The 13,820-nt window shown below is 37.6% G+C and overlaps 1 protein-coding gene across 8 annotated transcripts in view; it reads right to left on the reverse strand.

Moving 5' to 3' along the window:
- The window catches only part of Rbpms (RNA binding protein, mRNA processing factor), a 169,977-nt gene that overhangs the window by 58,480 nt on the left and 97,677 nt on the right, over positions 1-13,820 (reverse strand). For all 8 annotated transcript variants that reach the window (XR_004517854.1, XM_033765385.1, XM_010622008.2 and 5 more), the window contains exon 5: positions 2,204-2,354. Coding sequence is in view for 7 of the 8 variants with exons in the window: in XM_033765385.1 (XP_033621276.1) it covers positions 2,204-2,354 (151 nt within the window). In the remaining variant the exon portion in view is untranslated. The remainder of the gene's footprint in view (positions 1-2,203; positions 2,355-13,820) is intronic.

Raw genomic sequence — 13,820 nt, forward strand, 5'->3', positions numbered from 1 at the left:
TATAAAAGACTAGTAGACCCATCACAACATTCTTACTCTGCAATATAATTCCAAGAAAGCACTGACTCTGTGATGAGACAGGACCAGTTTAGCTGGTGATAAGGTCAATCTGAGATATAGTGGAATTGCTGTCAGGGCCCATTGGTCATAAGAAGCTATATATTAAAAGAAATCTGCTAAACTTTTCTCAAGGGTACACTACAGGCTATTCAATTTTTTTTAAAAAATTCAAACTTTATTTTGCTATCAACAGCTGGCTGGAAAAGTTTTGACCTTGCCATGGAAATTATCTGATCACTTTTGAGTTGCTCTGTACAGAGAGAAGACAAGGGAAGAGAACTGGACAGCGCAGACTGATTAGCTGTCTCCATGTTTTTCCTGTCATGGTCAGGGGTTCTAAGATCCAGTTTGTTTCTCCCTGTAGCTTTTGTAAATCCTGTTGTAAACAGGCTATCACCTCCATAGATCATGATTTCATACGTTGCAGCAGATTAAAAAAAACAAAAACCTTCAAGTTCTGAAAACAAAAACATTCAAAGTAATCAAAGATTAAAGTGTAAGTTATTACCAGCATTACATTTCCTATCTGAATAAATCTTCTGAAACTGAGGTAGGCAAATTTCACTAAAACAAGCAATATTCTTACAAAGATTTTTTCTGCTTCCTTATCAAAAGAGAAAAAATTTGAAAGGGAAATATAAATGCATCTAAAATTCTATGAAGAGCCAAATCCAAATCTGTTTATCCTACTCATCCACTACTGTAGTAATATATACAATGTATTCAATTAAATATACACAGTAGACAAAACCCTGAACTAATGTTGATTAAGAATTATGCAAGGAATGTCCCTATAAGCTCCTGTAATGCAAGTGCACTGTAAGATGAACTTTTGTTTAGATTTCTTCCCAAATAAAAGTTTTGCATTTCATTCGGACACAAAAGAACAAAATAATTCTTCTGTTATGGCTTCCTGGTCTCATGGAAAATTGTATCTAAGTACACTCTAAGAGAGAAGTTCATCTATGAGCTTCCACAGACCAGCACCGGCCTTCTCATGAGAAACAACTAAATAATGACTGTTTTTTTCCACCATGACGATTAAACCTGACCTGTGTGTGACATGGAGGGAATAAGGAGCCATGTGCCCTTCAACTGCAGTAACAAGAGTAGAAGCACACTGTGAGGAGAAGGAAAAAGATCATGATCATGTGGTTTGGAAATCAAGAGCAACAGAACAGTCAATCCTAGTAACTGCAAATAATCTGGGCTTCTATGAGTGCCCTGCCATGATAAATCCACAAGGCTCTGCGCTGGAAGGAAAAATTAAAGCCTGTCTCATGCCTCACTTGTGCCGCTGATTGAGCTTAAAAAGAAAATGAAGATAATCTTTTTAAAGTTATTCAATCAAAGGCAAAAAATGTATTCTGGACATTTAACAGAATAAGCTCATTAATGTGGGGTAAAATAATTCTTTAGAAATTAGCCAATATCCTCACCCCAGATTTCTTTCAATTTTATGGGTATTAGTTGGATAGAACTGACTGTTCCAATATGTAAATTCTTTCCATTTATTACTCTGCCTCAAGTTATAGTTAATGTGTTCTTATGAACAGAATCAATTATTTCCTAAGTATTTGGCTTCTTTCACATACATACATACATACATACATACATACATACATACATACATACAAACACTCATTCATTCATTCAATTTTTGGAACCAGGGATCCAACTTAGGCCCTTGTGCTTGCGAGGCAGGCAGCAGGACCACTGTGCCAAATCCCCGGCCCTTTTTTCGCTTTTCATAACATATTTTTTCCAAAAGCACAGAAGTGATGATGTCCTTCAACAAACAGACTAAACAGAATGATGTGAACAAACTCGTGAGACCAAAAATGGGAGGAATAAAAGGTGTACACAAAACTCAAGGCAAATGAGGGTATACTCACTATGGCCAATATCACACTGAGGAAATCCATAGAACATTAAAGGAAATTTTATCTTATGGTTCTTTTTAAGGTGAACCATCATTTGGGACAGCAAATCACTACCAAGACTGCCATTCTTCAAGTTCAGACAGGAATAACGGCAACTTCTTCACGAAAATGGAAAATTAGAATAAGCCTGCTCTGTGTCCCATGGCATAATCTCACACACACACATTTTCCCTTCTAAAATTGAAAGTAGATCAACTTACATGGCTCTCTGGCAATGAACTGAGGTACAGTGTTGGGCAGAGGAGTACTGGGATTTGGAGTTCCTACTAGTTTGTTCTTGGCCATCTTCGTGTTTGCCTTAGCAAACTCTAGTCGTAGTGTTTGCGGAATTTCAGGATCGAAGCGGATGCCCTTTGGAAATAAAGAACAAATGGAAGATGTTTTCATTTCCTTAGAGTCAAACAAGAATGGTGACAAAATAATACTCCAGTAAACCCTGAGCTATCAGGAAAAAAGGTAAGTGTTCTCATTCTCACTGTTTACTCAGAATATACAAAAACCCACAATACAGTGTCCAGAAAGTCAGGCAGATTTAGCTTACTCCACTAAAAAACTGCATTACATGGATTTTCACCTACCCCTTTTCTTCTGGAAGAAAAACTTTTAAGTTATAAAACTGAAAAGAAGCAAATTCCTGCCACAATAAAAAATTTTGATGGCTATTAATAAAAGTGACAAAAATGATTATTGATAAACAACAAAAAAAAGCTAACACTGGGAATCTGACACCTGAAATCCTGAGAGGCCTGGTCTCTAGTGTTATGAACGACATAATTCCTCAGTGCTTTTAGTTTTACTACCTATAAATGGAGAGAAAGAATCCCATTTCCTTCTAACACAGGGCTTGACATAGTTAATACAAATTACTTAGAAGATAGGAATTAGAAGTTTGCATAATTTCTAACACTTAATATACTATAATCCTAGTTAACTTAGTTATATAAAATCCTGACTGCATTATATTTGGCTTATTACCTACATGGAGAGACTAAGAATTACATAAGCCAATGACATATTAATATTGATTACCCTTGCCACTACTACTGTAGTTCATCTTAAAATATTATATTTAATAAATCACAAAAACCATGAAAAAGATTACAGCAAGCAAAGTCTATTTTAAAACACTTTTCAAGAATTTCTTTATTACTAAGTGTACCTAAGAAACTAGTAAAAACTGTGTCCAATGCCCTGAATTCCGTACCATGAAAGTACTGGAAATCCCAGTACAGTACGTATACACACCAAAATACTCAAGTCCTCCTGTCCAAGTCTTCAAAATGAATGCCCTAAGAATACAGGTTTTCCAAGTAGTGCTCTGAATGCACAGACATGGGCCTCATGGTCCCCGAAATGTTATTCTTACTGAACTTGAAGAAGAAAAAGAGCAACTGCCACAAAAAAGGGTAAGATACCCTTTATTATGTAGACCAGATTGAACAATTCTGAACTTCACTGGCTAAGTTCCAAAGATGCGAGGATGAGGCTGTGACCCGAGGGTAACAGCTGTGAGAGGCAATGGGGGAAGAATATAGGAGAGAGGTCCTCAGAAAGGTACAAGAGTCACAGAGATGTACTGGAGTAGAATTTCTCCATGAGCCTGGTACGTACTCATTCTTTGAGAAGAAATCAACTGAGGGTACCAGACTGTGGAAGGTCCATTTGTAGGGTGTCCATGTGTTTAGAACTAACAAAAGTGAACATGAAAAAGACATTTTCTTTAACTATTTTTGTTGGTTTTTTTTAAATGTGGGAATCTTCATTAGTACTCTCTTGCCAAAAACATACATAAAGAAAGCACGCTGCCTTTACTTTCTAGCACCTGTTTGCTTCTACCCGCTTACCATTAAAAAGCGTTTAACTTACCAAAGCTATTATTTCAGCAGAATAGCTATTCCAAATATGGACCCAAAGAGCTGTGCCTGTGTTGGGAGACAAGCATGACCCCTGACTGTTATATAAAACTATGCTGTAGGACAGAGGATGTTGCTCAGTGGCAAAGTATGATGTCCTGGGTTCCATCCCCAGTACTGGAAAACAAAGGTATGCTGAGGAAGGCTCTGTGCCTTCACACCACACCCAATCAAACATGCAAAGCAACAGTTTGCCATCGATTTCAGGCCATCTTCCAGACAGTATACTCTACAAATCTTACTGGGAAGAAGGAACTCTCTGAAACCTAGGCTCCCATCCGTAAGAGAACCTTACTGCAGGTCCAGGAGGTGGGGAGGAGGTTGGGATGGGACACATCTATGGTTCTCTGAAGCTTTGAGGCGTAGACAGTGAGCCTGAACATTTGAATTCTACGTCTCCGCTTGCTCACTGGTGTTCCAGAATTAACAGAGGCTCTACACAATGTACTTGTCGCTTATACAACCAGGGTTGGTGCCCAGTATCCTAAAATATGCTGAACTGAATCTCCCAACTCCTTCCCCCTTTCTTCATACCCCTCTTGTTTGAGCTAAAATAACATCAACATGATGTTCCAAATCAAAGTTCCAACATCCTTATTAAAAGGTTGGGGGGAGCTCAGAAGTTAAAATGACCTAATTTGTTTGGCAGCTTATACAGAGGCCAGAGGCTTAGAATACAAGCCACATTCCTCCAACATCTTTAGCAGCAACACCATATTTGGTAATCAATATCCTGCTCTGCAAAGTTTCTCTCCATAGGGATTAGCTATGCCCCAAACATTTGAGATGTTAAAGAATGATGAAGAGGAGACACAGAGAGTCAGGGGAAGGGAGTACATGTAAGTGAAAAAGGGAAAAAGCAAAAGACAGGAGAAAGTTGAAATAGAAAGGAAGTAGGCGAAATGGAAAAAAATAATACCTTGTGTTTTTAATTAAAGCCTAGTAAAATTTCTTCTCTGACTAGAGTAACTTCACATTAAATGCTGCCAGGACAAGATTATTGTCAAGTGGAAAGGAGAATCTGTGTCTTCCAACCACCCCCTGCAATTTATAATTTACCAAAACTGCTCACATGTATCAATTAATCAATATAAAATCCTCCTTCAAACACAAAGGGTGTCCTATTTGCAAAGACCAGTAAGAGTAGTCTGCTGATACTACTGTGGCATTAACGTGAGGATAGAGGATAGACAGTTACTTAGCAGCCATCCAAACCAACTGCGACTGCCAACAAGTCTCCACCTAATCAGGTTCAGTATGATTCGCAAAGGCTATGTTCCCCACCAGGGGAACCTATGCCAGATGTAAGACACTGCTGACACTGTGTATTTTTTGTTTGTTTGGTACAGGGATGAACTTGGGACCTTGGGCTTGCAAAGCAGGCGGCGGAACCACTGAGCTAAATACTGAGCCCCACAGCAGAGTGTCTCTGCTGTCTCATGTAAGGTAGTGAGTGCCTGAGTAGGCAGTATGGAGGAAGTGATGGGGCAGCATAAGTTCAGCAGGTGGCAGTCAGTCCAGGAAAGGGCTCAGCACATTTCTGTGTGACAGGATATCGAGAGGGTGTGTCCATGTGGAGGAGAAAGAGTTCAGCAGAGGCAAGTTGGGGTGAGATCACAACAGACCTTTTATGTCCCTAGTGAGGGCTTTGGAGTGTGCACAGGACTGAGATCCTCTCTAAGTGACCAAACATGTTTTCTCTTTGGGAGATTTCACTTTGAACATAGACATACAGCTCTGGAGGTGGCAGGGGTGAGCCACCCAACCTCATTAGAAATAAGTATCCAACTTCCTCTCACTGAGGTGCTCCTCATACACCTTAATACTCAATGAGAGTCATATCTGTACAACAGTGTTCAGTAAGAGTCTTATTATGTACAATAAACGGTGTGTGTCAATTCTGTAAGCTACCAGCTATACCAGGGTCTTTACAATCCTTGACAATGAGTTTTAGGGGCAAGGGAATCAATCATTTATAGAAAAATAAAAAGGTAAAGAATGAGACCAAGACACGCGTACTTGCTGTAAAAAGATGTCCCCAGTTACATTTGGTTAAGATAATTGCACAATGCCTACTAGTATAAAATCAAAAGGGAGAAAGGGCCAAGAAAGAGTGTGTTTAAGGGTGTGCCATGTGTGTATATGTACAGTAGTATATGTCTTTTTTCTCTTTGGTAACCAGATCGAACTTGGGACCTTGTGCTTGTTAGGCAGGTGGCGGAACCATTGAGCTAAATGAATCCCTGGCCCCAGTAGTATATGTCAATCTGTGTAAGGCCAGCAATGTTTATAATGAGATAACCAATCTATTAATAATGGGAACCTTGGGGAAGGAAGGCAGTGGTCCAGACACACTGCACAGTTTTGATTTGTTTGAATTTTTTACAAATATGTAAAATCTTAAACAGAATTGTTTAAAAAGGGGACAAGAGCTGGAGCAAATGTACACATGCATGGATACACACACACTCACTCTCTCTCTCTCTCTCTCTCTCTCTCTCTCTCTCTCCCTATTTTTCTCCCTGAGCTGCTTTAAGTACAAACACAACGCCCCTTTATCCTGATTTATTAAAAATGGAGGAAAACAAACAAACAGTCAAACAAACAAACAGGGGCATCTCTTTGCTTTCTGGACCTAGGACTGAGTCAAGTATCATGAATATTTACTTGTCAGGGTGCGGGATTTAGCTCACTGGTTCCGCTGCCTGCCTTTCAAGCGCACGGACCCAAGTTTGATCCCCGGAACAACAACAACAAAAAAGTGAAATGAATATTTACTTGTCATATGTCTCTAGTCTTCTTTAATCTGGAAAAGTTAAGTCCTTCACGACCTCGACGTTTTCTTAAGAGTATAGGCAATTTATAGATGCTCCTCAATATGGCTTCATTTAAAGTTTTTCTTGTTTTGCTTAAATCAGTCGCTACTAAGACTGCCAAATGAGGCTTTGATAACCTATTCTTTTTCTATATACCAACTTTCTACTTCAAGGTATATCCCTATTTTATTCAGTATAGCAACTTTACATAGCATTTACATTACATTAGATATTATAAATAATCAGATGATTTTAAAATCACAGGAGAATGTGCAAGTTATATGGAAATGCAACATACCATTTTATGCAAGAGGCTTGAGCATCTGGGGATTTTGATAATCTCCGGGAATCCCAGAACCAACCTCTTATACATAACAAGGAATAACTATATTTATTTTGGTGCTCAAATTTTCCCAGAGTTCTATACATATTTGTGTGCATGTGCAAACATACAAAGTTTCACATTCCTATTTTATTACATCATATGGACATAAAAAATAAACAAATATATTAAAAGTTCATACTAACAGCACTGATTGCAGATCAACACTACTAGGATAATTCTAGCATTCTCCCTTATGTATTTGTACTTTTTTCTCTGATGAGAATTCTCGATCTCATTATCTGCTACCTAATGATCTGCACAATAAAAAATGTGCATTATGTGGTTTCCAAAAAAACCAAAAAACAAAAACTAAATTGAGTTCAGTATTTATTCACAATTTTTTACCCCCAGTACCAGGGACTGAACTCAGGACCTCGTCCTTGCCAGGCAGGTGTGGTGCCACTGAGCTATAAACAATTTGTTTTAAATACTAAAGGTGTACAGCCAATATGTATATTAAAGAATTTTGAGAGTTGGGGATGGACCTCAGTGGTATAGTGCTTGTCTAGAGAGCACAAGGCTCTAGGTCCAAAACTCAGCAACCCAAGGCAAAGAATAATAATTTGGGGTGCTATTCCTTCTTACTGTCCCAACTTTGGTGTGGTTCTGTTATTCATTTGAATTATACAGATTCATCCATTTGTATTCAACTTGGGTACTTTCCCTATCCTTCTATCCTTGTCTCTGAAGATTATGAAGTAAGAACGTTTCGCCATTTTAAAAGATGACTGCCAGGGATTTAGCTCAGTGGTACCGCCACCTCCCTCCCAAGCGCAAGGAGCAGAGTTCAATCCCCGATACAAAAAAAGAAAAGATAGAGTCGATTCATTAATCCATTTTATCTGTTTACTAGTTTAGGAGTAAGTTTTATAAGTGTTCACTAAAATGCTGAAGATCGTCTGGGCGTGGTGGCACATGCCTGTAATTCCAACTACATGTGAGGCTGAGACAGGAGGATTACAAGTTTGAGGCCAGCCTGGGTAACTTACAGATACCTCATCTTAAAATAAAATACTGCATAAAAAAAGGACTTGGTATTCCTTAAAATGAGTGTTCCCTAAAGTCAACCTCAATATGGGGGAGGACAGACTGAAAATCCATGATTTAGATTCCCTTATCCACCAGCAGCTGACTTTCCGAGATAGCCTTCAATGAAGCTCTAAGTAATCTAAGTTCTTATATATTATTTGCTTAGTCAAATTAACTTTCAATTTTTAAAATATACCAAAACATAAAAATGGAGCTGAAATTGTTACAATAAAACACTGCTAAGGATTATAATAAAATACAGTTAAATTCTTGGGAGGAGGGGAGTATTTTCAAGTATGAGTTAGGCTTGAGGCCTGGCCTAGCTTTCCCTCATAATCCTGGGTCAAAGGAATCTTTCCCCTTACAAGGTTATAGCATGGTCACAATCAATACGTTAAGAATAACATTCTACTACAATGAGCCATGTCAAATGTCCCTCTACTGAAGAATAACATACTACCTCCTACCATTTATTCTACTGTCAGCAGACTATACTCTTCTCTGAATATAGCTACTTGCTTATGGAAGACTGAAGGTTATTTTTTTTTAAACTGTTTTTTTTTTTTTTGGTACCAGGGATTGAATTTGGGCCCCTGCACTTGTGAGGCAGGCAGTGAAACCACTAAGCCAAATCCCTGGCCCTTGAAAGTTACTTCTCTTCAGAATATCCTAGAGTTTTATACACAATCCATTCTCCTTTAGTGATCCAGGGACTATGAGACAAATGTATTGAACTAGCTGAAACTTCATGTGTTAAAATGATTAAAAAAAAAAAAACCCAGTAAAACAGCACTAGTGGAAAAACGCTATTTAATTAGTTTAAGAGTCAGCAGTGAGCTAGGTAGGGGAAGGGCCTAAGGTAGAATTGCATGATCAGCCATACTGAGAAGAACAGATGCTGAACTCAGACTCTGAACCAAGACTGCACTTCCTCAGACTACGCACAATGGAGGTGCTCCCTACTAAGCTCGAGTTGTGAGAAACTTAAAATGTAAAAAATAACAAGTTGTTTAAGTCCTGTATTATGTGACTATGTTAGACAGCCTGAGAGCCAACTGGTCATTTCAAATCCACAGAGCCCCTAGACTACTACTGATCAATTCCTGTACTTCATGTATCCATAAAAAGTTCTGCACTGAAGAGCAACATGGAAATTCACTTTTTAGGTTACTTTCCTGGAGGGACTAGGAGCCTTTTTCCTTTCTCATTATTTTCAAATTAAAAAAAAAAAATTCCTAACCTCCTCCTTTTTGGTTCACAACTTCATTCTTCGATGTTTAGAGACCACGAGTTTGGTTTATATAGATTTAACTTTATCACCAATATCCTAAGATTCAATAGAACAGGATGAAGAGTTCTGTGCTGCATTCTAGTAAGCATCTTGCTACCTGGCTCTACATGTCTGATTCAAATGAACCTGCTTCAGCTTTAAAGAATACACACACACAGAAAACTAACTCAAGGTCTGTATCTAAGCTGAAGAGGACAAATGAAAAGTTCTTTGCTCAAGTATTAACTTTCAAATAATTCATTCTGACTTTCTAATATGAGAATGATTTGTCACCAGAAGCTACATACAGAATATAACCCTGCAGTGCATGAAAAGCTACTTTCTATTACAATAAACATACACAGGAGTAAAGATAGTTTCTGTAACAAACAGTGCTGAGAAAATTGGCAACATAATGCAGAATATCAAATCTAGACCCACATATCTCAACCATGCACTAAAATAAAATCAAACTTGATCAAAAAGCTAAATAATAAAAGAGATAATCTGCTGGAAGATTAAACAGGTAGCATTCTTGAAGGCAATCGTAGGTGAGCACTTTCTGAACAAAAGCCAACTGTACAAGAACTAACACAGAGTTAACAAATAAGAAATCAAATTAAAGAGCACCTGCAGTCTAGTAAACAACCAAAAGAGTGAAAAGAAGCTATCAAAAATGGAAAATTTAGCTACCTACTCCTCAGTTAACTAATATCTAAAACATACAAAGATCTCAAAAACAAAACAAAAAAAAGGGATCCCTCCCAACCTAAAAGACCCAATACAATAAAATGACTGAACACTTCTCAAGAAGTACAAAGGGCCAATAAATATGTGGAAAAAATTAACATCTCTATACATTACAGAAATGCAAATTAAAACAATACAACAATTCCATCTTACGCCAGAAAGAATGGCTATCATCAAGAAACCAAATATCAAATGGTAAAGAGGCTATGGGCAAAAAGGAAGACTTCAAAGCTAGTACAACCACTGCGGAAATAAATATAAAAATTCCTCAAAATACTAAAGCTAGACATTCCATTGACCTAGCTGTGTGCCTTCTAGATTAGATTATCTTCCCTAAAAGCATTAAAGACATCATATTATTATTATTATTATTATTATTATTATTATTATTATTATTATTATTATTATTTTACCTTTTTTTGTGGTACTGGGGGTGGAACTCAGGACCTTGCCCTTGGGAGGCAGGCAGAGGAACCACTGAGCTAAATTCCCAGCCCAAGACATCATTATTATAATGATACATACATATCCATAAATTTTGGAAGCAACCTATTACATTCATCAACAGATGCATGGATAAAGTGTGACATTTCTAGTAAATGGAGTATTATTCTGCTATTAAAAAGGTTACATTTATGTATTTTGAGATAATAATGTTAAGTGAAATAAATCAAAACACCCATAGTTTAATGTTGCATATTCTCTTATATGAGAAATACAAATCATTAATAATGAACAATAAAAGACAGAAAACAGGAAAAGAGATCTTTTGCCACTGGGAATGGGGGCAAGAGACTGGGGAAAATGGGAGGCTGACAGGGAGGACGTAAAGAGCGTGTAACATGCATCCTGTACATGTAACGAATCTCTAAAACACATGGATGCATTATATATTGCAAACATGTATTAACAAAAATTAAAACCTGAAATAAAGAATACGGTTCAGAGCTTTTTAGTAGACTTACACATTAGCAACTGCTTCACAACTTTTGAATCTCTTCATCACTTCAAAAAGAAATTCTGTACCCATGAACAATCCTCATTGCTACATCTTCTCCAAGAAACACTACACTGTTTTCAATCTCTATGAGTCCGCTTATGTATTTGCTATACTTCATTATAAACGGAGTCACATAAGAGGTGGTCATTTCAGACTAGCTGCTTTCACTAAGAACGTTTTCAAAGTTCACCCTCCTAGGATACAGCAGGACATCACTGCTTTTCATTGTTGGAGAATGTTCGTCTATGTGGATATACCACATTTTGTTTATTCTTGTGCCAGTTAACAGGCACTGGGTTGTTTCAAATTCTTGGTGACTATAAATAAGACTGCTACAAACACATGCAATTTTTTAGGTGAACACATGTTTTCAATTCTCCAGGGTGGAATTGCTGGACCATACGGTACTTCTGCTCAGTTTTAAGGATTTCTTGAATGTCTTCTTACATGGCTGGACCTCTCAATCCCACTCCTGAGGTATGAGTACCCCAGTTTTTTTGTTTGTTTTTTGAGACAGGATTTAGTTACGTAGTTCAGGCTGACCTGGAATTTTCCACAATCCTCCTGCCTCAGCCTCCAAGGCTGAGATTAAAGGCATGTACTACCATTCCAGACAGCACCCCAGTTTTTCCACATCCTTACCAAACATTTCTTACTGCCTCATTTAGCCACCCCACCAGGGGTGAAGTAACATTTCATTATGATTTTGGCTAGCAATTCTCTGACGACACATTTTAAAACATTCTGTAAAGACAGCTGAGGGTGGAAGTTGTCATATTTTTAAACAGCAGTTTGGGCCCAAGGCAAAAAAATATCCTAGGGAACCACAGAGTTTAACAATCTAAAAAGGAGTTGACTTTTAACTTTTAAAACATGAGTTAGAAATACAAACTTTTCTGAAAGTTATCATTTCCATCAGAAACCAGGAGATAAATGTGTACTTCAGAGATTCTGAAGTCTCACAGGAACCAAAATATATTTACAGTTTTTTTAATATTATCAGCTTTATCCTCTACAGGCACCATAAAACACTCAGTCAGATTAGAAACAGACTCCAGCAAGGTATACACAAATGTCTCCTCAGGAGGCTGCAAACAATTGTTTCATTCATTTGGAGCCCTAAATGACTGAAAGAAACCCAAATACAAACCCCCATCTGGATAATCAATTACCCTGGAGTGCTTGGGATTCATTCAGAGGCAGCAGTATGGAACTGCATTGAAGAAAAAGCTAAAAACTGTATAAATAAAAGGATAAATAGAAGAATGAAAGGCAACATAAAAATTGTTAAAATTTCAAAAATTTCTCCCAACTCTGTGTTTCTGAACACGATAGAAATTTCTAGTTTATAGACATCATCATGTGACAGGTGAAAATTTGTGATGCTCAACTTTTAAAAATGAAACTGAGTGAATACAGCTAAAAAAAAAGCTAGGAAAAAAATGGGATCCTGATTCTCTGACACTAAGTAGTAACTTTCCGAGAATTTGAGTGGCCTCTTATCCTAGCAAGTTCCCCCTTTTTCACTGCTCCCCTCTCAACCCTTAGGCCTATGTGGAAATGCATGAAGAATGTGTGGGGGCTGTTACAAAACTGAAGATAATACTGACATTCAACAGGCAGGAGGTGAGGATGGTACAAGGAACTGGGGCCTCACACCAAGGGTTAAAAACTGTCTCATCTTAAATGCAAGCAGTTTCCCCAACACAGATGAAGAAACTAAGATCCATAAAAGGCCAAGTAATCATCGGTAGAATCCATACCCAAATTCAATTTTGTAATTTCCATGACTGGGTGTAAGGACTATGTAAGAACTTTACAGTTCTGGGAAGTTCTTTTGTTTCATAAAGACTACATTGTTTTCAGATAATAATCCAGGTTGTTGTTCAGTTTCCACTGAACTGAAACTTAGGTAGATGTGGGTTCCAACAAAGAACAAATGAGGGGTAGAATCCATCAGATGTAAACGCTATTTCTAACTTTTCCTAAATAAGGACATTGTTTGCAGAAACATCAAGACTGTTAATACAACAGCTACTGGGTCACTCACTGCCTGTTGAAAAACTGTATCAGACCAATTACATCTTGTTCCTTTTCTCAATCCAACTACTTCTAAGTGTTTGCCCTGGCTTCACTTTGAATAAAACCGATTTAATGCTAACTGTCCTCCTTGGCTGAGTCAGAATCGTTAAAAAGTGTGTGTCACTCTCCGTAAGATATAGTATTTATACTTCGAGAGAGAGATCCGTATTAAGGGTTTCTGTGGTATGAGTGGTTGAGTGGTCAGAGTCTAGTTTGACAAGAGTCCAGGTACAACTCCTTAGAACAGGAAGCATTAGATCACTGCGTAACTTTTATACTTTTTTTGTTTTGCTTTGAATCTCGAGTGAAAAAAATCTGCATTCATACAGGTGCTTTTTTAATCGGGAAAAATAAAACATTATCTTGTTTTGAGGATTTTAGTCACAGCAAGTATTATTATTCCATGTTTAGTCTACAATGTTTCTATGGGAAAACTCAACGTCAAGCATTTGTAATTTCATTTCTAATAAGCCAAAGTCTCTGGCAGTTACAATAGAACTAAATTGAGCCATGATGGAAAGCTTAATCACCTTTTACTAATGTCCTGGGCCTTGAATAATAAAGGGGTTTCA

This window comes from Fukomys damarensis, unplaced genomic scaffold (genome assembly GCF_012274545.1).
Source record: "Fukomys damarensis isolate Sample0158 unplaced genomic scaffold, DMR_v1.0_HiC HiC_scaffold_18, whole genome shotgun sequence".
Lineage (NCBI taxonomy): Eukaryota > Metazoa > Chordata > Mammalia > Rodentia > Bathyergidae > Fukomys > Fukomys damarensis.